This window comes from Panthera pardus, unplaced genomic scaffold (assembly GCF_024362965.1).
Source record: "Panthera pardus isolate Hobbes unplaced genomic scaffold, ASM2436296v1 HiC_scaffold_24, whole genome shotgun sequence".
NCBI classification, from domain to species: Eukaryota; Metazoa; Chordata; class Mammalia; order Carnivora; family Felidae; genus Panthera; species Panthera pardus.
Genome location: NW_026526810.1, coordinates 55,321,842 through 55,347,415, shown reverse-complemented (window position 1 = coordinate 55,347,415; position 25,574 = coordinate 55,321,842). Strand labels below are relative to the sequence as shown.

General features: G+C 42.7%; 1 protein-coding gene across 2 annotated transcripts in view; it reads left to right on the top strand.

Annotated features, from left to right (window-relative positions):
• The first annotated feature begins 10,018 nt into the window (after positions 1-10,018).
• Positions 10,019-25,574, top strand: part of BUB1B (BUB1 mitotic checkpoint serine/threonine kinase B) — a 50,925-nt gene continuing 35,369 nt past the window's right edge. Inside the window, exons 1-4 of one of the 2 annotated variants that reach the window (XM_053889200.1) lie at positions 10,019-10,254; positions 12,820-12,966; positions 20,181-20,240; positions 20,667-20,811. In XM_053889200.1, the coding sequence (XP_053745175.1) occupies positions 10,220-10,254; positions 12,820-12,966; positions 20,181-20,240; positions 20,667-20,811 (387 nt within the window). In that variant the 5' untranslated portion in view covers positions 10,019-10,219. The remainder of the gene's footprint in view (positions 10,255-12,819; positions 12,967-20,180; positions 20,241-20,666; positions 20,812-25,574) is intronic. The other variant, XM_053889199.1, reaches the window with a different exon arrangement.

The window sequence follows — 25,574 nt, the reverse complement described above, 5'->3', positions numbered from 1 at the left end:
CTTGGGAGCACACCCAGTTCTGATTTTTTTTTTTTAAGTTTATTTGTTTATTTGAGAGAGAGAGTGCGAGTAGAGGAGAGGCAGAGAGAGAGGGAGAGAGAGAGAGAGGGAGAGAGAGAGAGAGAGAGAGAGAGAGAGAGAATCCCAAGCAGGCTCTGCCCTGTCAGCACAGAGCTTGACATGGGGCTCAAACTCAGGAACCATCAGAGTCCATGAGACCATGATCTGAGCCGAAGTTGGACGCTTAACCCACCGAGCGTCCCAGGTGCCCCGCTTCTGATTTCTAACTGGCTGCATGTGCTCATGCTCAGAGAGGCCTGAGCCTCAGTCAGTGATATGTGTTAGCAGCACTATGGCTGGAGTCACCAGCTTGCCATGGAGTCACATCGCACACAAATAGATTTCACATCGTTCAAAAGTTTTATCTAAGCCCGGGTTTCTCAACGTCGGCACTACTGACATTTTGGGCTGCATCATTTTTTGTTGTGAGGGGCTGTCCTGTCTGTCGTGGGATGTTTAGCAGTGTACCTCTACCCACTGGATGCCAGGAGCACCTCTGCCCCTGCCCCCCTAGTTGTGACAGCCAAAAACGTCTCCTGGGAGAGGAGACAAAATCACTCCTGGTTGAAAACGATCAACCTAAGCAAATACTTGGCAATGTCTGATTCAACACATTCAGTGGATCGAAAGCCCTAAAAGAAAAATACACGCGCGTTTGTGCTATGAGCCTCACTACACAATGTGTGATCCTGAGGAAGCAGCAGCCTGAACACCTGGGAGCCCCTTAGACGTGCAGCATCTCGGGCCCCACCCCAGTCCTGCTGAATCGGGGTCTGCATTTTAACAAGCTCCCCAGGTGCTTCGTGAAGTTTGAGAAGATCTGCTTCAGAGGTTACACAGACTCTGCTTCTCTGAATAAAGTGGGCCCCAACGCTGTGTTTCTCAGTGGCGGAAGTTACTGTCGTTTTGGGTGGGACAATCCACTGTTGGGGATTTGCAGGGCATCCTGCCTCATCCCCATTGAATGCCCACAGGGACCCCCAGTCCCCAAGACAATCAAAAATACCTTCATCCTCCAGACACTCTCTGGGGAGCAGAACCACCTTGGGCGTGCAAACCTCTGGAGAGGAGCACTTTGTCCGACAGTAGGGCTACTTCTGCAGAGGTGTCCGGAAGGCACAGAACGATGCAGAAGTGAAAACAGCACAGGGCTCTCCATCACATCCTCAAGGTGGGAGGGCTATGGTGTCAAGGGATGAGCACTGGCCACCACGGCCAACGGGAACATGTCAGAGCTGGGCACAGCAAAGAGGGGAGAAGGGAGACCCAGGAACCCTCCGGGAGAGACAGGAGCCACAGCCTACAGCCCAACCAGTTAGACCAGCTGTGGCAGTTCCCCCTGGTCCTGGATCCCCCTGGCCTCTTCGGGAGCAAGCAAATGAGTGAAAACAGTTTGGCACCTGAGTGAGTCTGAGATGCCGAAGGGAATGCACCCAGGTCGGAGAGGTACCCATTCTGTGCCCTGCCCTGCCCTGCCCCCTTCTCACCTGGGTCTTGTGTGAGAAGAATCTTCAGGCTTTCCCAGAGCCGGGGTGATAGGAGGCTCCATGCCTAGCTGGAAAACTTAAGACCCAGCTTCCAGGCTGCAGCCGGACACTGCCTTACCCTGGGAGCAGAAGGAGCTGGGCTTGCCCTCCCACCTTGCTGTTTGCCAGGCACAGCGAGTCAGGGGCCTCCCCAGCCAGATCCCCACACCTCCTCCGAGCGCCTACCATTCTGACTCCCCACCGCCCCACAGATACCCAGAACATTCACCCTCTTGCCAACCTGCGCTGGACATCCCGTTCCTTCTGACTGGAAAGCCTTTCTTTTCCTTCTAATAACTCCTAGTCATTTTCCAAGACCCCTCTTGGAAGCACGTTCTGACCTCTGCTTCTCTCAGCGCCCAGGCTCGGGTGGAGGAGGGGCTGAAATCTCTTTTCAGCTCCCCTGACTCCAGGCACACACTGAGTTATAACTCAAAAACTGCCATGTTACAGACTGTTTTTGTTGGGCATAGGACTTGTGCTCTTTTTCGTATTTGTATCCCTGGCCCCTGGCACGGCACCTGACACGAAATAGTCAGTAAGTGTTTGTCGAATGAATGTAGGACATCCTAGAGTGCCTGATCTGACAAGGTCATGCACTATAGCCATTCTCTTTGGTTCATTTCTGCCAGGCAGTTAACCAGTGTTTATGGAGTCCCAGCCTTGGGCCAGGTCCTGAGAAGCTGATGAGAAGCAAGAACTAACACGTCCTGCCTCCTGGTTCTTATAATCCTGGGAGGGACTCGGTGGAGCTGTGGCCAGCACAGCCCATGGCTGCTGTGAGCAGCCTGCAGATCTAATCTCTTTGTTTGCACTTGAGGAAACTGCAGCCCATAGTTGGGAGGAATACACCTCCCAGACCTGCCTGTGCGGCAGGGTCTTCCTGGTGACAGCCCAATGGTGAGTGCTGTCCACTATTTGTCTGTTCCTGGCAGACATCTTCCCGGGGACAGACGCCAACCTCTCAAATACCAAAGCTCCCCTGGTGAAAACACAGGGACCCCATCTGGCAAATGCCCCAGCCCGTGCTCTCAGAATGCCCACCACCTTTCCTAAGTCCTCACAGGAGGGCCTGGATGGAAAATCAGAAACAGGATCAGATTGATCCACTTCTGTCTTTGGCTCTTAGGGGATGATGTTTTTTCTAACTTTGCCTGTCCTCTGGATTCTCTTCTCCCTGCTCCAGTTTGGGAGCCTGTGGTGGAAGCAAGGCATCGAAACTTCATGTGTCTTGAAGACCGCTGTGGAGAAGGGAAGCTTGTGTGGTTCTGTCCTGGCTCAAGGGACTGGGGTTCTCATCACTGGCAAGTTCAAGCCCAGGGGTGAGCCTCGGATTGTGAAATGTGAAGAATTCCTCTAATGTTGCTCTAGAAGGGTCCCAAATTCAGGTTTCCCACTGGCCCTCAGTCTCAGAATCGTTTTAAGAAAGGAAGAGTGTGGGCCAATCCTGGGGAGGACCCACACTTCCAGACAAGGTCAAAAAAGAAAAGCTGGCAGGGAGGAGGGTAGAGGTGGGAACAGAGGCCCAATAGCTTGTCATCTCACTTAGTATTCTTCTCTGAATCATCTCGCCTCTAGCCATGGTCAGCCTCTCCACAGCATGATCCAAACATCTCTCTGTTGGCTCCCACATTCAGCTAAACTAAGTTGTTTCCAAACATCTCATTCTCTCCCAGCCTGGGGGCCCCTGTCCTCCGGCCTTTCCTTGGAAGTACACCTCAGAGGCCAGATCTGCAGGAATGCCTCCCATGGCTGGGCCCCTCAGAACGACAGAAGCAAACTTTCTACAGGCTGCACCAGGCCCCAGGAGGCAACATCTGGGAGACAGAGCAAGGAAGCCCGCCTGGCAAAGAAATGAGGAGAGCACCCACATACCCACCCCCAGCCACTCGATCCTCCCGGCAGCTTTCCCACATTGCGCATCTCTGCCGAGAACCAACCCAACTGTTGTTCACCTATCAGGGGATCACTGCCTCCTCAAATAAGGAGAGACAGGCCTCCCTGCTGTGGAGTCACTCGAACGCAAGTGCCAAAGACTCCACCGGTTCTTGCATAAAATCTCTAGGCCCAGGGCCACAGTGAGCACACACAGTGCTTTCTGTGAATTACAAAAAAGAGGCCCCTCCGGGCAGAAGAACTTTCAGAAGTGTCTCCTCTGAATGAGCAAAGCAGGAAAAAGTGTTCCCATTTGTGCCTCCGGACTGTCACTCTTGGGCAGGGCGTAATTTGTACAATCACATATGTGATCCTGAGTCAGCCCCCCTTTCAAAGCCTCCCCTAGGTGGTCTGGGGATTTTCCAGAGCCCTTGTGCTCACCAACCAGTCTTCTGCCATGGTCTTCCTTTCCTGCTTCAGTTGCCTGTTTGATGGCTCTACCTCTGAGGCCACTGGACAGGGTGCTGGAAGGTGCTGGAGACTGCTGGGAGGGTGCTGATGTCTAGACCGGGAGTACTCCCTGCACCCCCCCCCCCCCCCCGCAGGCCCCAGGGCCCTCAGAACTGCCAGTCTTTGAGAGGCTGGAGCTTGGCTGTGTCCTCAGCACCCGGGAATGAAGGCAGTGTTGCTGGAGGCTAGCATCACACAGAATCCGCTGCCTACAGGCCCTCTCTCTATAAGGCCAAGAGTCCCTGGGGCCAGGCCAAGCAAGGGTCACTATTCAGGGTAAATAGCAAGTGGTCCTCCCCATTCCTTTTCCCTCTGAGCCCATGGGGAAACCCTCCTGCTTCCACCATTCCTCTTATTTGAGGACAAACAAATGCCTGCCAGGGGCCCCATCCAACAGTTTTGGGGAAATACCTAACACATTGGAGTGAGTGGAGGCTCCCATATGATGCTGGGTGACCCTGAATTTGCTCCTCCCCCAGAATGTGCCACCCTGAAGCTGAAGTTTATTAAACATTAGAATTAGTTAAATTGCTTAATGTAGAGCTGAGGTTTGTGGCACCCAGAGCCGTGGACTTGAAGTGAGAAGCTGGTGAAATTCAGATCTACTTTCATGGATGATGCTCATTATCACTTTACTTCCTTGAGTTGAGATCACCTAATGTGTAAACTGAGCACAATGATGAATATTTGGGCACTCTCTAGATTTTCTAAGACCTTCCTGGAGCACAAAACTCTGGTCGGGATAATGCCAGGGCAAAAGAGCCCAAATTTGTACTTCTTGTTACTTTATAGTGTATTTAGCTCCATATCTTACCTTGTTTCGTAACAGCCCTGCCATATGATCGCTTCTGTTCTCAGCTTGTGGTCCACTCCAACCTTTTTTTTTTTTCTGCCAGATGCAGAAAAGTTGATGACTGGTATTGATTGCCTCATTCAGCGCATATATTTTTTGCGTATATCAGTGTGGAATTTCTGGGTCAATTTCCAGTGGCTTGAGAAGACCCGTGAAGAGTAAGGTAGTTCTGCAGAAAAGCAGAAACCTAGTCCAGAAGAGGTGTTCTGTGGAATTGAAGAGAGAGAAGCCCAGCTCCTTGGAGAGTTCTCTAATACCCTGTTAGCAACAGCTACTGTGAGATGCAACTGGGTAGCAGCCAGTAGTCCCCAGCCCTAGGCTCTGGCATCTTTTCACCCTTCACCTCCCTTCCTCCTGCAAACACAAGACGGTTTGGATTATTATGCCTCCTTCTCATTGGTTCTTCTACCTCAAGGCACCTCATCACTGGTAAATCCAAGATGCAGCTGCTGCCCTGATTGGCTGATCTGTTGCTGGGGTGAAAGCCAGCATGGTGATACTGCTTTCCCAGATGTGGTCTCCTTCAGGCCCCGAAGCTACACACCCCCCATTCAGTGTCTCTTGACCTTCCTCCCACCCCCAGATAGTCCCTCCTTCCTCTTGTGGTTGCACAGTAAACAATCAGTCCATCCAAGGGTTCCCTGGAGACCCAGAGGTTTTCATCTTTGCAGTGCTTAGCCTGCTAAAGTAGGCTTTCATATAATCCATGAAGGCAAAGTTGGGGGAAATCAGCCTTTGATAATCAAGAACACACACATCTCCACAAGACCCAGAAAGAGATCATAAATTTTCTAACAGCTAAATCCTCTAAAAGCCACTGATGCTGATATGTATGGCTTTGCATATAAAGCAAATGTATAAAAATGAGCGGGTTGCTAGTCCCCAACTGTTATCAGTCACCACTGGGCCTGAAATTCCACCATTAAGATTTATTCCTTTATGAATTTTCTTCTCCTGAGACCGACTGTTAAAATACAAAGAGCCCAAAATCTGTTCTGAAAGATGTGTGGAAAGGTTTCTTCATGGTCAAATGTGTTCAGAGACACCAACATATTTTACACGCCCTGTGATAGGCAGAATCATCACAGCCAAAGATGTCCGTGTCCTAATGCATGGAACCTGTGGCAAAAGGGACTTGGCAGATGTGATTAACATTCAGAACCTTGAGATAGACAGGTTATCCTGGATCATCTGGATGGGTCCAATATAATTACATGAGCCCTTAAAAGCAATGAGAGTTTCCTGACTGTGGTTAGAGATGTGGTGACAGAAGCCAGATCAGACAGATGTTGTGTTGCTGGCTTTGAAGCTGTAGGAAGGGGCCCACAAGTGAAGGAAGTGAAGGAATACAAGTGAATGCCTCTAAAAACTGGAAAAGAGGAAACAAATTCTCCCAAAGGGCTTCCAGAAACACAGTCCTGCCAACACCTTGTTTAACCCAGTGAGGCTTGAGTCAAACTTCTGACCAACCAAACTGTAAGATGATAAATCTGTATTGTTTTAAGCTACCAAGTTTATGGTATTTTGTTACAGCAGCAATTGAAAACAAAAACACCCTTTCCCTTAGAGATTCATAGTGCACTTTGGCCTATTAAGGGCTCTAGGGAGCCGTTCAGTAAAGATACCCATTTAAGTAAGCATTTCAGAAGTTTATTTGAAAATCCAACCTTTATTCCCCTATAAAATCTACTAGCATCTTAGAACAGGATGTGAAAGGGGTGCCTGGTGGCTCAGCCAGTTAAGTGTCCGACTTCAGCTCAGGTCATGATCTCACGGTTCATGAGTTTGAGCCCTGCGTCAGGCCTTGTGCTGACAGCTCAGAACCTGGAGCCTGCTTTGGATTCTGTGTCTCCTCTCTCTGCCTCTCCCTCCCCCACTAGTACTCTGTCTCTCTCTCTCAAAAATAAATAAAACATTAAAAAAAATTAAAAAAAGAATATTAGGTACAAAATACCGCATTCAAGCCTGAACTATTATTAACATCTTAGTGTGACTTAGTTCGTGTTTTCTTTTTCTTTCTTTCTTTTTTTTTTTTTTTTTTTTGAGAGAGAGTGTGTGCACATGCACAGGGCACATGCTCAGGAGGGGCTGCGGGAGAGGGAGGGAGAGAATCTTAAGCAGGCTCCAGGCCCAGTCTAGAGCCCCGCACAGGGCTGGATCTCAGCACAGTGAGATCATGACCTGAGCCGAAATCAAGAGTCGAAGGCTTAACCAACTGAGTCACCCAGGCACCCTGGTTCGTAAGTTTTCAATGTGATAGCTACGTGAGAGAGAACAGGACACAGGATAAGCAGTTTTTGATGGGCCAGCACGGAGGTCTAAAGAAGTGAGACCTGGGTACAGGAAGTCAGTGGAAAGAGCAGGGGAATGGAGAGGAAGTGGACACATACTGAAGAAAAACTTCAGCTGCTACACAGCTTGTGTTGTTATTCTCAATAGTTTGTGTCAAATCTTGCCTATCACGTTTACCATCTTCTCTACAAAATTTGCCTTGACTTCCTCCTTTCCCTCAGCCCCGGGCTGGAAGGTCTTTGTATGTGTCTCCATGCCCCCCTGTGTTTATTTACCTCTGGTTATGTCAGCAATGTACTGAAATTGCCCGTTTATTTGTCTCTCCAGCTAACCTGAAGTTGCCAGAAGACAAGAGCTGTGTCTGGTTCATTGTTCAGATTGTTTGTATCCCACTCATGCTCAGCACACTGAAATATGTGAGCCTCTGTCTTACCCTCTTTGGACCAGAAATGTATATGAGCTTAATCCTGACTTCCTTCCTGACTGGTGGGTGCTGTTGAGACCCAAATCACCACTCAGCCACAGTCCAGTCCAACAAAAACTCATGTTCCCAATAAATCCATACAGTACCTCTGTCATACCTTTTTATTATTTTTTTAATGGTAGATTGTGAGCCAGACTGATAGATCTCATTTTATTTATTATTTTTTTTAATGTTCATTTTTGAGAGAGAGAAGAGAGAGAGAGAGAGACAGGGGCAGAGTGCAACTGGGGGAAGGGCAAAGAGAGAGGGAGACACAGGATCTGAAGCAGGCTCCACGCTCCAAGCTGTCAGCACAGAGCCCAATTTGGGGCTCGAACCTGAAAGGGTGGGCCTACCCCGGCCAACTCCATCTTGTTCTGTGTCCTTCACCTTGACCACGCCTCCTCCCCTTGAGTAACCTCCCGCTCACCTGCCTAACAGGACTCGGACCCTTCCCCAGCCAATCGGCTGAGGCCACAGCCATTACCTCACCAACTGCCCCTAGGCCCCAATAAAACCTTTGTCCTTTTGAAACTCGCTCTCTCTCCCCGGTATCTCACCACTGGGTCGGTGCTGGTAGGGGATTGAGCTCGAGCTAGCTCAAATAAAGGCTCTTTTGCTTTTACATCGGACTCGGCTCCCTGGCGGTATTTGGGGATCACGAATTCTGGCCATAACAGAACCCACAAACCATGAGATCATGACCTGAGTTGAAACCAAGAATCGGACGCTTAACCGACAGAGCCACCCAGGCGCCCCTGTCATACTTTTTTAAAAAAATCTATCTCCCTTCTTCTCTGGTGAAACAAACAGAGTTTAGCTTGAATGTGTTCCATGTTGTACCACAGTTTGTGGGGCTACAAGCAAGACTGAGATCAAAAGAACAAATGCTACACTTCCAAGATGGTTTATAGGAAGCAACAGAAAATAAGGAGTTGTAGATGCGAACAGGACACCCTGGGGAAAGGAAATGAGAGACTAGGTTAGTACTGGTGTGAGATGAGAGATAAAATGACACAGAGAGGGAATCCCATATATCACCTCTCCCATAATCCAGAAAGTCTTCTTGGATTTAGAGGACTTAGAAATAAAGAGAAACCAAAATTTCCTGTGGGGAATCACCCCTTCGCCTCTCATCTCCCAAGATGAAACACATGATTTGGGCCTGAACAATCAGAATCCTGAATCTACTAGTTCCAGTGACTGCGGGGAAGTGGCTAAAGAGAGCGACTTCTAAGTCTGAACTTGAACCTGGAAGGACAAAGTCCTGTAGCTGTTACTCAATGGAGAATGACAATAAACTAATATAAATAGAGGTGAGAAATGGAGAAGGTCCCAGGCCTGATGACGCCACAGGACATGAGTCCTGGATTAAGTGTCATCTGAAGTCTTTTATATATGAGCCAATAAACTTCTTTTTCTGAGTAAGTCAGTTTGAGTCAGATTTCCATTCCAATGCAATCAAGAGTCCTGATGATGCAGAAGAAAGAAGAACTTACATAGTGTGAAAAAAAGGTGGAGAGGCGACAGGCTGGCTCAGTGGGTAAAGGCTGTGACTCTTGATGTCAGGGTTCTAAGTTCAAGCCCCATGTTAGGTGTAGAGATTACTTAAAAATAAAATCTTAAAAAAAATGTTGGAGAAACCTGAGAACCAAGAAGCAAGGAGTAGTGAACACCTACTCCCAGTTCCCCACTCTAGGAAGGGCCACCTCTCACCACCCCTAAGTTCACAGGAAGAGGACTCCTCTGTACTGGGTTTGTTCAAAAGGTCGCTCCCCTGGCCACAACTGAGCCCACCATATTTTCTTCCTCAGGAAACTGGAACTGGCCCTAAGAGTCCAATGCCAGTGGAGGCTGGTGTCTTGAAGAGGAAAAGAGGCCAAACCTTGGCAGCCAAGGCATAGCTGTATTTTCTGTGTGCGGACTATGCAATAAAGGCAATGCATCACATTACAGATGAGGAAATTTGAAGGTCAGAGAGAGTATGTGACTTTGCCTAAGGCTGCACACTTGGTACAATTTTTACAGAACTAGAGTTCAGCTTTTCTGATTTCAAAGGTTAGGCACGAAACAGCTGGGTCAGAGCTCCCTAAGCTGTGGACATATGAGCAACTTGAGTCGGACAGCAAGGGTGATCACAGCCTGGCCAGCCACCTAAGAAGAGTCCAGCCAAGTGCAAGCACTCAAAGATATCTCTCTGCTCAAAACATCAAAGAAATTCTGGTGCTTAAAGTGTCCCTCGCTCGGTTCAGAAACTGGCTTTAGAGCGCTCGCAGACAATTTATACCGCCACTACCTGAGCGGACTGAGCAGCCACAGACTCCCCGGAAACTACAACTCCCATTGTGCATGGCGACTGCGTGGACTAAACCCGGGCTAAACTACAAGCCCCAGAATTCCTTGGGAGAAAGACGCGAGTACGAAGGGACGGAGGGGCGTATTCACGTCGTCCGCGCGGGACCGTTAAATTTGAAACTTGGAGGGTTTGAGGTGGCTGCTTTGCGAAGGAGTCAAGGGCACGCTTTTGTCCTTCTTGTCTCTTCATTATCTCTAAGCGCAGGTTGCAGAAGGAAGCCCAGGCGTTCTGCGGCCCTGAGGAAAGGCTTGCGGCAGGACGAGGGCCTGAACCCGGAATGCAGGATGGCGGCGATGAAGAAGGAAGGGGGTGCTCTGAGGTAGGTACGCGAGAAGGGCTGCCGGGAGCTGGGCCTGCGAGACCCGAGGGTGCCTAGTCGGTGTCAGAGGCTCGGATCAAGAGCAGTCAAGGGGAACACGGTCGGGAGAAGAGCGGGCCCGACTGGAGCCTCCCTCCTGCTGGAGTCGCGAGGGGTGGATGTGAAGCCTCGGTAAAACCTCAGTGGGGTGAGGGCACGTGAGAACCCCGCTGCACCCAGCTTCAAAGCTAAGGTGGCTGTGCGACCCCAGTGGTACAAGGAACTTGGAATTTGTAGTGTGGTCTGTGTCTCTCAGCTCAGACGTTTGCTAGCTCTTTGACCTTGGACTTGTCTTAATATGGAAAATGCTGGTGAATTCAAAGTATCTGTGAAATTAACTGCCTCCAAATAAGTGCCCAACAAGTGGTAGGTGCTTCCATGTCAATGGCATGGTCAGAAATCTAAAAAGCCCTTCTTTGCATGCTTGCTGCTTTTCCTTATTTAAATATATATCAGTTCTTCCAGGTTGGAATTCTGTATGCGTTTTCGTTATGGGGTCCACAATACTTAGATAAATGCCATATGGAGGGTTCTTTAACTCATGCAACAAATACTTATTGACCACCTACTAAGCGCTAGTATGGCAAATAAGCAAAAAACACAAAAACCCCTGCCCTTGTGAAATTTAAGTTCTGAGGTGGGAGCAACAGACAATAACCAAGATCAATAAACTAGAAAGATAGGTGGTCAGTCCTAGAAGAACTAAAATGGTGGGGAGTAGGGGGGTTGGTGCAGTTGTAGATAGTTTTGAACAGGAGTCTCACTAAGAAAGTCTCATTTGGGTCAAGACTTGAAGGGAACTCAAGAGCTAGTCATGCGTGTATCTGGGGGGAAGTACAGAGATTTGGAGGGTGAGGGTTGGGGGAGGGAGCAGCACCTGGCAAGTGTAGCTGGAGCCAAGTGAGCCAGGAGAGTAAAAGGTGAAGGTGACGATGCAGGCATTCTAAGGACTTGGCTTTTACTCAGGTTTGAAAGTCACTGGAAGGTTTTGAGCAGAGGAAAGTCATGATCTGTTATGGATTTAAATAGGATTGTGGGCTACAGTGTTGAAAAGACTTAAGGCAGAAAAGGATGAAAGCAGGGAGACCAGTTAAGAGGTTATTGAAATAATCCAGGCAAGAGAAGATGGTAACTTGAGCCAGACTAGAGACAGTGGAGACGAGAGGTTGGTTCCTGGATCTGTTTTGAAGGTAGAGCCAACAGGATTTGCTCCCTGACTGGAGGTAGGGTGGTAGTGAGAGGGGTGTTAAGGGTGGCACTGAGATTTTTGGCTTGTGTAACTGGAAAAATGAAAGTGCCATTTATTTGAGATGAAGGAAGACTGTGGGAGGAGCAGGTCTGGGAAGAGACAAGAGCAGGAAGGGATGGGAGCAGTCCCAGCTCAGTTTGGGACATTAGTTGAGATAGTTTAATTGCTATTTCACAATCAAGAGAAGAATTTCAGATGAACTCAGCAAACATTTATTCAGTGCTTACTAGCGTCAGATCCTATATTAGACCATGGGGATAGAAAACTAAATGATGTGCTGGGGTGCTTGGATGGCTCAGTCAATTAAGGGTCCAACCTCAGTTCAGGTCACAATCTCAGGTTCGTGAGTTTGAGCCCCACATCCAGCTTTCTGCTCTCAGCACAGAGCCTGCTTCAGATCCTCTGTCCCCCTCTCCCTCCCCTGCTTGCACTCTTTCTCTCTGTCTCAAAATAAATAAACAAACAAACAACAACAAATCAAAATGGCACAGCCCTTACATTTATAGGAGTCACACAATATAGTTAAAAAGTTGTGAGTAGTTACAACCTAAATTATTAATCACTCAGAGTTTACTTTCTTTAGTTCTCATCTAGATTGAGGTCACACATAACTTTCACTTTATTTTGAGGATTAGTTCCTGTTTCTCAGTTTTAAACTCAGAGATGATGTCCCAGAGCCAGAAGTGGGCTTCTATCTGACAATTGCATAACTCTGAAGTTCAGAGCACATACCCCCTATGGTGATTGCCTTCAAAAAACTTGTGGGAATTTCCCCATCAACAGGCTTAACAGAATTGGAGTGGTGGGGACCAGTTGTGATCACTAAATTGTATCTTTGTCCCCTCTCTGGGAAATACGTATTCATTCCAGTTTCAGTTTTAAGCCATCAGTTGAAACATGGGGTGTTAGTCCAACAAACTATTTGCTAACTTTAAATGGGATGATGCATTAGTGGTAAGCATAGAACTGCTTTTTATCTACCTTGCCAAATTTATAATTTTTTCCCCTTCTTTTCTTCCTGGCTTAAACTTTACTCTTAGAACTGTCCACAGTATCCTAGTCACATTCTCTTTTCCGTTAGGCAATATTACAGCCATAAACTTGGAAACCAGGTCATAGAAAGGCTCAGAAGCTTAGGAGTATAAGAACACTACTAATGTGCCAGCCCACCATATTCAGCTCAAAGATCATGAATAATCACTTATCTGAAAGCATTTGTAATAATCTAGTGATAAAATAATGCGTTATTAGTATTGTTTTTGTTTCTGTCTTCACAGTGAAGCCATGTCTTTGGAGGGAGATGAGTGGGAGCTGAGTAAAGAAAATGTCCAACCCTTAAGGCAGGGGCGGATCATGTCTACGCTTCAGGGAGCATTGGCACAGCAAGAATCTGCCTGTAACACTACTCTTCAGCAACAGAAACGGTGTGTAGAACGGTTTGGGGTGAACCTGTCATCATTCATCCCTAACTGTGGTTAGTAATGTAGGTGTGGATCCATGCAGGTTGGCATAAGGAGTACTTTTCAAAGTTGATAGTGTGAGAATCTGTTCTCCACCTGCTTTTTCATCACACAACAGCTATCTAAAGATCTCCCTGAGTGCGATTACGAACAAGAGTATAGGATTTCATTTCATTATGTTATGGAGCAGCCAAACTTTTGTATCAATAGAAGTACATCTTGGGGCGTCTGGGTGGCTCAGTTGGTTAAGCTTCTGACTCTTGGTTTTAGCTAAGGTCATGATCTCGAGGTTCATGAGATTGTGCCCCACTCACTTTGGGCTCTGTGCTGACAGTGTGGAGCCTGCTTGGGATTCTCTCTCTCCCTCCCTGTCTCTGTCTCTCCCCTGTTCTCTCTCTCTCTCTCAAAATAAACAAATTAACTTAAAAAAAAAATACATCTTGAGGCACCTGGGTGGCTCAGTCGGTTAAGTGTCAACTCTTGGTTGCGGCTCAGGTCATGATCTCACAGTTCGTGAGTTTGAGTCCCGCATCGGGCTTCATGCTGATAGTGTGGAGCCTGCTTGGGATTCTCTATCTCCCTCTCTCTCTCTCTGCCTCTCCCCTGCTTGCTGTCTCTGTCTCTCTCAAAAAATAAAAAAGATTTTTTTTTAAATAAAATAAAATGATACATCTTATACAGGGGACAATGAGAAGCAAAGTAAAGCAAGTATCATATTACAGTATTTACCAAAAGTATCATGTCATTCTGGATCCCTAAATAGAATTAACTCTTTAATAATAACCAGTTAGAGAAATCGCTTCCTTGGATTTTGAGTACTCAGAGAGAGGGGATCTGCTATCTTGTATACTCAATTTTTAACTTTCTAGGAAAGTATTTTTGAGAATGTGCCAAAAAAGAAATAGTGACCTCCAAAGAAAAATATAAACCTGAGAGAAATTAAATTTATACTAGAAAGTGTCTCATTGATGATTTAATAAACTCTGAAAAAAGAAAAGCCAAAAAATACTACAGTTGGATAGCACAGGGGCTAGGGGCACCGACTCCCCAAGCGGTAGAAAATCCATTTATAACTTTCAACTCCCCCAAAATTTATTAAAAGCCTACTGTTGGGGCATCTGGGTGGTTCAGTCGGTTAAGCCTCTGACTCTTGATTTTGGCTCAGGTCATGATCTCACTGTTGGTGGAATTGAGCCCCACATCAGGCTCTTCACTATCAGTGCAGAGCCTGCTTGGGATTCTCTCTCTCTCTCACTCTCTGCCCTTCCCCCTCCCCACCCCCAAAATAAATAAGTAAACTTAAAAATAAATAAATAAAAGCCTCCTGTTGACTGGAAGCTTTACTGATACATAACATAAACAGTTAACACTTATTTTGTATATGTATTATATACTATACTACAATAAAGTAAACTACAGAAAAGAATATGTTGTTAAGAAAATCAGAAAGAAGAGAAAATATATTTATAGAACTATATACTATTTACTTGGAAAACATCTCCATATAAATAAACCCACACAGTTCAAACCCATGTGGTTCAAGGGTCAACTGTACTGCATTATTCAAATGGACCTATAGAACTTACTTTCCTAAATAAGCTTTTTTCAAAAAAGTGAACTAAAATATCCTTTCCTACCTTGAATCTCTGACAAAAAAATTTCGCCATCATAGTCAAGTTATCATAAATTTGGGGTTATAATGTAATGAACGTCCTCGTTCATCTCTTTGGATCTTTAAAAGTATCAAAAGATTGTGGTGTTGTATTGTTAACTCTTCTTCCTGGTTTCTGTGATACTGTACTAGTGTTTCCACTTCTCGAACCTTCCTTTTTTCTTATTGGCTTCTTATTGCATTTTATCTAAGTCTTTTGTTCATTGCCCTGTGTGTCCTTACATATTCACATTTTCCGGGATTGTTTAACAGCTATTTACATCTCTTATTTGCCTTCTAAATGTCTTTTTATCTACTCGTAACATATAATCACTAATGTATTAAATACTGAATCACTTCTCTTATAAATGATCTTCCTTCTTCTACTCCATTTTGGTTAATGGTACCAAAATTCACTTGAATGATCTTACTCATTGCCCTCTCATCCAAATTATATTTAGTCAGTTTCTCAGGTCTGGGATTTTTTTTTTCTTAAAGTATAACTTACATGCTGTGAATGCTCAGATTTTTAAGTGTACCATTTAATCAGTTTTGACATGCACTTCAACCCACAGAACATTATTACCTCTGAAAGTTCTCTCATGCCCATTCCCAATCAGTGTTCTTCCTCTCCCCCATGAAGAAACCAATGATCAGATTTCTGTCATCATAGATGATAGAATAAGCATCATTTGATGCTTATTCTAGAAGCTTATGTAAATGAGGTCATGCATTTCTTTCACTCAGCATGTTTTATTAGGCTTTTCCATGTTGCATGTATCAGATTGTTCCTTTTTATTACTGAGCAGTATTTCATTTGTTTATCCATTTATTAATTGATGGACATTCGATTCTTTACTGTTTTGTGCTTCATGAATAAAGCTATTGGGGACATTCTTGTACAAGGATTTTTGTGGACATAGATTTTCATTTCTCTTAGAACTGTTGGGGGATGCTTGGGTGGCTCAGTTGTTTAAGAGTCTGACTTTGGCTCAGGTCATGATCTCGCAGTTTGTGAGTTCGAGCCCCTCATCAGGCTTGCTACTGTCAGCACAGAGCCTGCTTCGGATCCTCTGTCCCTCTCCCCTCTGCCCCCCTGCCCCTTCTCTGCATGCAGCTCTCTCTCAAAAATAAACATTAAAGGGGCGCCTGGGTGGCTCAGTCAGTTAAGCAACTGACTTCAGCTCAGGTCATGATCTCACGGTTCGTGGGTTCAAGCCCCACATCGGGCTCTGTGCTGACAGCTCAGAGCCTGGAGCCTGCTTCAGATTCTGTCTCCCTTTCTCTCTGCCCCTCCCCCACTTGTGCTCTGTCTCTCTCTCTCTCTCTCTCTCTCTCTCTCTCTCTCTCAAAAATAAATAAAATTTAAAAAAAAATTAAAAAAAATAATAAATAAATAGACATTAAAAAAAAAAGAATAGAACTGAAACTGATGGGTCATATAAATATGTTTAACTTTTTGGGGCACCTGGGTTCCTCAGCTGGTTAAGCATTGGACTTCGGCTCAGGTCATGATCTGGAGGTTCATAGGTTTGAGCCCCACATCAGGCTCTGCGCTGACAGCATGGAGCCTGCTTGGGAGTCTCTCTCTCTCTGTCCCTCCCCCATATGCCTGCACTCTCACTCTCAAAAATAAGCTTAAAAAAATAAAATGAATGTATAACTTTTTAAGAAACTGGCAGTTTTCCAAAGAGATTATAACATCTTACACTTCTGTCAGCTATGTATGAGAGTTTGCCTTCTCCAAATCTACTTCAGTATTTTGGTGGTGCCAGTCTTTCATTTTAGCCATTTTGGTGGGTATGTAATAATATTATGGTTTTACTTGTGATTTCCCTGGTGATTAATGATGGTGAGCACTTTTTCTCATGGTTACTGGCCTTTTTTTTTTTTTTTATTAATAGATCATAGATTTTACTCTTTTTTTCTTTCTTTCTAGAGAATGCATGCATGACTGGGGGAGAGGGGCAGAGGGAAAGAAAGAGAGATGCTTAAGCTCTACACTGAGCATGGAGCCTGACACAGGGGCTCTGTCCCACAACACTGGGATCCTGACCTGAATCAAAATTAAGAGTCTGATGCTCAACCAACTGAGCCACCCAGGCACCCAGTTATTGGCCTTTTAAATCTCTTTTGTGGTGTATTTGTTTAGACATTCTGCCCAGTTTTAAAATTGGATTGCAGGAGACCTTTACCTAGTCTGTGTACAAGACTTCTATCAAATAATGTGTTGCAAACATTTTCTTCCAGTTCATGGTTGCCTGTTTTCTCAGTGGTGTTTTTTGATGAGCAGACATTTTTCATTTTGATTAAGCTTAATGAATTACTGTTTTTCTTTTATGGTTAGTGCTTTTTTTGTGTCTTTAGATCTTTGCAAAGATCCAAAGTTGCAAAGATACTCTCCTGTGTTTTCTTCTAGTAGCTTTATTGTTTCACTTTTTATGTTTCAGTCTATGATTCATCTTAAATTTATCCTTGTGTACACTGTAAGACTGGAAAAGTTCTTTCTGCCCACCCCCCACCCCCCAATATGGATTTCTAGTTGTTCTGCCTCCATTTGTTGAAGAGATTTTTTTTCTTTTTCCCCACTGAACTGGTTTGGGACCCTTGTGAAAAAGAAATCATTTGACTATGTGTGTGGATATTTCTGGACTGTATTCTCTTCCATTGATCCAATTGCTTATCCTTTCACCAATTACATATTACATATTGTCTTGATTAGCTTTATATAGTAAATCTTGACTTAGGGTAGAGTGAGTTCTCCACCTTTTGTTGTTCTTTTTTAAATTTGTTTTGGCTATTTTAGGTCCTTTGCTTTTCCAAACAAATTTTAAAATCTTGTCAGTTTTAAGAACAGAGCCTTGTGAGGTTTTGGTTGGATTGCATTGCATCTACAGAGAAATTTGGAGGGTTGGTGATATTTATCAGTAGTGTCTTAGATTTTATTTTTTCACCATTTTGGCAGGTAATCCCATCATCATGTCATACTTAAATCACCATATTAGTTTCATAATTGTAGTTCCTTATATAAATTCTTTTATTCCTAAAATGTTACTTAATTGATCTTTTTGAAGTCTTTACTTATCATATTTAAGATATTCTCCAATTTTTTTTTTAATGTTTATTTTTATTTTTGAGAAAGAGAGAGTGCGAGTGTGGGAGAGGCAGGGAGAGAGGGAGACACAGAATCCGAAGGAGGTTCCAGGCTTCGAGCTGTCAGCACAGAGCTGGACATGGAGCTTGAACCCACAAACCACAAGATCATGACCTGAACTGAGGTTAGATACTTAACTGACTGAGCCACCCAGGCACCCCAAGATATTCTCCAATTAAAGAGTCAGTAGTAGCTTGAGCAGATGGAACCCAAAGTCTTTATTTTTAATTTTTTTTTTTTTTTTTTAAGGTAATCTGTATGCCTAACAAGGGGCTTGAACTCACAACCTTGAGATAAAGTGTTGCATGCTCTTTCAACTGAGCCAGCCAGGCACCCAAAGTCTTTAAATTTACATTTAAAGCATGCCCTTCTTACTTCTCCAGATATCTCCACCTATTCCCAATACTAACTGTCTTATAGCTCAATTTCCTCTTGATAAACTCTCCCACTTTTACAACTTTATTCAATGCTGATTTCTTGGAAAACTCCACTTTTCTTTGAAATTTTCTGGTTCCTTCAGAGTCCCACCTTCTGATGCTGCTTCTGTGATACCTCCTTTTGCTTCTCAAAGGCTTTACTTTCCATTCTTGGCAACTGTAATATACTATACCACTTTGTATTGTGGGTTAATTTTTCATTTGTATACTTTGTCTTTTATTTTTGATGTTTGTTTATTTTTATTTATTTATTTTTTTAATGTTTATTTATTTTTGAGAGACAGAGCGCAAGCTGGGGAGGGTCAGGGATAGAGGTAGGCACAGAATCCGAAGCAGGCTCCAGGCTCCACGCTGTCAGCACAGAGCCCGACACGGGGCTCGAACTCACAAACCGTGAGATCATGACCTGAGCTGAAGTCAGAGGCTTAACCAGCTGAGCCACCCAGGCGCCCCAATGTTTGTTTATTTTTGAGAGAGAGAGAGAGAGCGAGTAGGGGAAGGGCAGAGAGAGAGAGGGAGACAGAGAATCCGAAGCAGGCTCCACGCCGCTAGTGCAAAGCCCAACGTGGACCCACGAACCTTGAGATCATGACCTGAGCCAGAGTCGGATGCTCAACCAACCGAGCCACCCAGTCGCCCCTATACTTTGTCTTTCTTATTGGAGTATAAATTCCTTTGTGTCAGGAACTATTTTGTAATTCTGACATAACCCTTTATACAGCTATTATTGATGAAACATTTATCTAAAGTGTGGTTTATTACCTAGTACTTCCCTCTGTTCTAACTGGTCAGTCTTAACTTAATCGTAGCCCTGCCTTTCCCAGCTCTTTACAAAGTAAAATTTTATGCTTTCTTTGAAGCACTCCCCAAAGTACATATTGGTATTATTCTTCTCTGACTGATGTTACCCATGGAATTTTACTTTAAAATTCTTACTTCTGTGTTTGTGTGTTTGTGTATGTTTAGTTCAATACTACTATATACATATAAAATAATAGCTCTCATTTATTGAGTACATTCTGTTTAAGCACTTTATACTAAGAGTAATCAACTTAATAAGATAGATAGTTGCTACAGTAGTCCTGCCTTTTCTGTGGTTGCACTTTCCTCAGTTTCACTTACTCACTATCAACTGCAGTCCAGAATCCGATGACCCTCCTTCTGACATATTGTCAGAAGTCAGTAGTAGTCTAATGCTACATTACGGTGCCTACATCATTACCCTCACTTCATCTCATGATGTTGGCATTTTATCATCTCACATCCTCACAAGAAGAAGATGAAAGATGAGCATAGTAACAATAAGGTATTTTGAGAGAGAAACCACATTCACATAACTCTTATTATAGTATATTGTTGTAATTGTTCTATTTTGTTATTGTTGTTGTTAATCCCTTACGATGCCTAATTTATAAATTGAACTTGTTCATAGGTATGTATGTACAGGAATGAAACAAAATATATATAGGTTTTGAAAGTATCCTGGATTTCAGGCATCCATTGGGTGTCTTGGAAAGTATCCCCCTACACAGAAAGGGGGGGTTTCTGTATTATTATCCCCATTTTACAGATGAAGAGACTGAAAATAGAATTTAAACAGCTTGTTTAATGTCACTCTGCTAGCGATGAGTGGAGCTGCATTTGAACCTGGGGAGTCTTGTTCCCGAGCTTTAAACTGCTGTGTAATTCTGTTTTTTGATATGTTGTCTTAGAATTTGTTTATTTAATTTCTACATGTTTTGTCCCTCCTGTTTTGTTATCTGGAAGAATCTTGATGATTTCTATTTTTCTTTCTATTTAACAAAGCCTCAAACTCCAGTGCAGTTATTTGAATTGATGTTAAATACTTAAAAAAATTAATAAAAATGGAGGTGTGACATATTTATTTGGCTGTCATCGCTATTGCTTATGCTAACATTTTCTGTTTAAATTTCAGGGCATTTGAATCTGAAATTCGATTTTACACTGGAAATGATCCTCTGGATGTTTGGGATAGGTGGGTCTTTTTTATTTAACAAGGGCAATAGAAACTTAACAAATGAGTCCTTATGACCATACTTCTCAAATTAGGGTATCCAGAAGTATGTCAGAGTACAAAGTGGTGTCTTGGGGACATGGAGAGACAGAATAACCATAGTGTTTCTTCTTGAGGTGTTCAGGACTGAAGAAATTTCAACTTTGTGGCAGGCAGCTGAGAGCTACACCCTTTTTATCCCCATCCTCTTTATTTCCCAGAGGTATATGTTAGCAATATTTGGTAAAGCTCGAGGGATTTAGACTTAGGACATGACATTGAGGACCTCTAAATAAACATACTTCCAATATATTAGATATTTCTGCCTAAGAAAGTCAAGAATGGGTCTTGGTGCAAGAACAAAAGTACACATTAAACTTTAAAATTATTTTTTTCCTTTCCATTCAGGTATATTAATTGGACAGAGCAGAACTATCCTCAGGGGGGGAAAGAGAGTAATATGTCAACATTATTAGAAAGAGCTGTTGAAGCGCTGCAAGGAGAAAAACGATACTATAATGATCCTCGATTTCTTAGTCTCTGGCTCAAATTGGTAAGTCGTTCCTCAAGTGCCATCTGAGTTTAAAATATTAAACCAAGAGGGGCTCCTGGGTGGCTTAGTCGGTTAAGCAGCCTACTTCAGCTCAGGTCATGATCCCGCAGTTTGTGGGTTCGAGCCCCGCGTCAGGCTCTGTGCTGACAGCTTGGAGCCTGGAGCCTGCTTCAGATTCTGTGCCTCCCTCTCTCTCTCTGCCCCGCCCCCATTCACACTCTGTCTCTCTCTGTCTCTCAAAAATGAATAAATATTAAAAGAAATTTTAAAAAATAAAATATTAAACGAAGAGATTTTTTTCTAGAGCTGTCTGGTACACACCAGAAAATGGCAACACTCAAGCCATTTAATAGATACTAAACATTTAGTAAATACTCAATGTTTGTTAAATTGGCTCTATTTAAAGATAGATTTTAATGTAAGGGTTTTTTACCCCTTTAAAAGTGATCATAGGGCCATGCAACTGTGCTGGCGGGGAGGGTGTGTAGGAGCCAACACATGGCAGTAGCATGATTGTTTGGGAACAAGTTTTGGTAGGTGATTCTGGTATTCCTTTGTCTCCTTTTTGAGAATCATTACCATAAAAAGGTAAATGTTTTTTATGTAGTATATTGCTACATCCAAAAATATCTGCCTGACCACTTTGTACTGTCTCATTTGACATGTAGTTCTTTTATCTAGAAAATTTTTTTATGAAAACATCTTCAAATAAAATAATGATGTGGGTTTCCTAGGTATTTACTTCATTGATTTTATCCTAAAAGAGATTAGAATAAGTGATAAATATTTAGTCTAGAATGTTAGATAATAGATAACTAGATAATGGATAATTAGATACTTATAAAAATAAATTATTAAAAATTAAAAATAGGGAAAAATTAAAATAAATAAATAAATAAAAATAAAAATAAAAAAATAGGGGGCCACCTGGGTGGCTCAGTCAGTTGAGCATCTGGCTCTTGATTTTGGCTCAGTCATGATCTTGTGGTTTGTGGGTTCGAGCCCCACATGGGGCTCTGCATTGATAGCATGGGGCCTGCTTGGGATTCTCTCTCTCCCTGTCTCTCTGCCCCTCCTCTTCTTGTGCATGGACTCTCTCAAAATAAATAAATAAACTTAAATAAATAAAAATAAAAAATAGGCGTGGCTCAGTCAGTTGAGCATCTGACTCTTGATTTCAGCTCAGGTCATGATCCTAGGGTCATGGGAACGAGCCTCACGTCAGGCTTCATGCTGAGCATGAAGTCTTCTTAAGATTCTCTCTCTCTCTCTCTCTCTCTCTCTCTCTCCCCCTCTCTCTCTCTCTCTCTCCCCCTCTCTCTCTCTTTCTCTCTCACTGTTCCCCTCTCCCACTTGTGCATTCTCTCTACAAAAAATAATAATAATAAAAATCTATAAAAATAGATAATTCTATAACACTAAATAATTCAAAATAATAGAATATTTACAACAAGCGTTATAATATAAAATACTGACATTTAAAATTGATAAAATTTCTGGCTAAAACATATCTCTTGAGAGCTTATCTTAAACTTCAAATAGGGACTCCTAGGTGGCTCAGTAGGTTAAGCATCCTCCACTTGTGCTCTATCTCTCTCTCTCTCTCTCTCTCAAAAATAAATAAACATTAAAAAAAAAAAAAAAAAAGTTCAGGGGCACCTGGGTGTCTCAGTTGGTTAAGCATCCGACTTCAGCTCAGGTCATGACCTGCTCTTCCCAAGTTCAAGCCCTGCATTGGGCTCTGTGCTGACAGCTCAGAGCCTGAAGCCTGTTTCAGATTCTGTGTCTTCCTCTCTCCCTCTCTGCCACTCCCCACTTGCGCGCTCTCTCTTCCTCTCAAAAATAAACACTAAAAAGAAATTTTAAAAAAACCTTCAAATATTACTAATAAAGGAAATTAGGTAAATCCTGAAGGCATACCTATCTTGGTTTCCGTAGGACATTTGACATATTTTGGCATCATTATTGACAAGTTGGAGAAATTATCTTAGAAATATCAGTGATAGGAATTTATGACAAAGGATGATATCCAAAGAATGCTAAACAGATTTGTTAGCATGGGGACTATGGTCCCTGGTAGCATGCTGATGGATTTTGTTTTTCATTCTATCCTATATAATACTCTTAACTTATATAATGTTCTTATGTGTGATTTATTAAAGGTTTGGACTAGATAAACCTCTAAAGTAACTCTTAATCCTAGGATTCTATGATTATATTTACTTGGAACTATTAAAAGTAACAATTGGAATAATTTTTATGTTCATAAATGCTAACCTGGTGCTGGCACTAAAGAGTAATGACATTGTCATAACATAAACAGCATAGTCTAGACTAGTGCTACTGAAAGAATGGTCCGTGGAGTGTTCAAGATAAAAGTTCCGAATAAGCATTTAGAGGTTTGGTTAACAAATTTGACATTACCACAACATCCAAACACATCATCATTTTTCTAGTGACTTCTATTTCTATTGTAATTTTTAAAAATACCAGTCAACAATGGAATGGAAACTTTAAACACACACACACCGAAACTGGCCCCTTTACCACAGGCAGTCTAGTTTGAGAAGTACTGGTCTAGACACCCCTCATATTCAAATGATCAGCAATAATTGGAACGTAGTAGATAGTTAGCAAGCATATTAATCTATTTTGCTGTTTTTATTTTTTCCCTTATGGTCAAGAGGAGTAACATTTGGGTTCTTCACTCTACTCCTTTCTTTTGCTTTGCAGAAAACTTTCTCCACTCCAAGAGTTATTTTTATAAGGAATGACTACAATCTAGCTAAGGAAAAATTTGTTCTTAGAAAATATCCAGGATTTTGAGTTAAAAGTATAAAATTGTTTTAGTTGGCTTGTTAGGGGTTACCAAAAAGATTTATTTAACTTTTGGATATATTAATCTAACCATGTGGTCCTTTTATTTATGTTATTTCTTAAGTGATCTCATTCAGCACTCTGGAATAACCTGATCTTTATTGGCTGTTTTATGCTGAACCAGAGCTATTCAGAAAGCCATTAACAAGTGCAGTCAATGTTAACCTTTATTTATGTAGTAACAGATATCAAAGACCAGATCTGATACTGATAACATATTCAGAATTATAACTTTGAATCACCATCACATATGGGAAAACATCACTAATTGGGATAAGCAGAGAACTCCATTTACTGACTTACTACAAAATTAAACTATGAAATATTAATTGTTTTTGTCAAAGATATAAGTGGAGCATTTCATTTATTCAACCTTTTTCTACCAGACCCTGGTTAGGAACTGGAGATATAGTGGATAGCAATGTTTTGTGCCTTTGTGGAGCCTACTTTATTGGGAAAGACAGATGTTAAGCATTTAATTGTCACAAAAGAGAAAGAGAGAAGTATCGAGTTGTGTAGAAGGGAATACATAGAATGAGGACTTAACCCAGGCCAGACAATCAGGAGAGATGAGAGAAACTATATTTAGTAAATAAACAGGAGAAAATGTTAGCCTCCTTAGTAGTGTAAGAACTCCTAATTAGAACACTGAAATGCCATTTTTATATGAAATTAGAAACTTAAAATAGGTATTTTCTGTGAAATTAGTATTTGGGAATAATTACTAGCATTTTGAATTTGTATAACCCTTTTAGAAAGCAATTTGTTACTTTTTAACATAGTTCTACTTCTAGATATTTATCTTAAGGGAATAATATAAAACATGAAAGGTGGTGTGCATGAAGATATTTGTTACAGGGGTACCCAGTGGGTATGGGGGCTCAGTCAGTTAAGCCTCTGACTCTTAATTTCAGCTCAGGTCATGGTCTCATGGTTTGTTGGTTCAGGCCCCACATCAGGCTCTGTGCTGGCAGTGCAGAGCCTGCTTGGGATTCTCTCTCTCCCTCTCTCTCTCTGCCCGTCTCCCAATTGCATATGCTCTCTCTCTCTCTCTCTCTCTCTCTCTCTCACTCTCTCTCTCACTCTGTCTCTCAAATAGACTTAAAAGAAAATATTTAAAAAAAAGATATTTGTCATAGAATTATTTTCTATCTGGGTAAAGTAGAAGCTGTATATCCAAAAAATAGGGGAATGGTTAAATGATGGAAGATTACTAGATAGAACATTATTCATCCATCTGAAAGTGATAAAGAGTAAGCAGAAGCATGGAAAAATGAACCCTGAACTGCTAAGTGGAATTAAAATTTCCTTATGATTAAAATTTTATAAATGATAAAAATCCTTTTATGCTATTTAAAATGATATATGTTCCTTTTTTTTCCTTAAGGGAAAAAAAGACTGAAGAAAATATGTCAAACTGTTAATGGTACAGGATTTTTATTGACATGTTCCCCCACCTTCTTACTACTAGAATTGTCTGCATTATATATAGCTGGTCTTAAAAGATCGCTTGTAAAATGCAGATTTGACCATATCATTCCTTTGCTTAGAGTTCTCCCACGGGAACACACATGCATTGGGTATCAGGTAAATTTAAAATCGATTAGCTTGACATTTAAGACCTGTCACACCTTTTTTTCCCAAACTCCTGTCTTGTCTGATCCCCACAAACTTTTAGTCTTCTCTGTCTTTGCTTATACTATTTTCTCTGTCTGGAATGCCTTTCCATTGCCATTTTCTACCAGATATAAGTCTATTCCTCCTTGAGGGCCACACTCAAATGTCATACCTTCTTGAAGTCTTCTCATCCCTTTTTCTTACAACTTAATCTCTTCTGTCTACTTTTTAGGTCTTACCAGTATGGCCCTTATAACGTTATATTATAA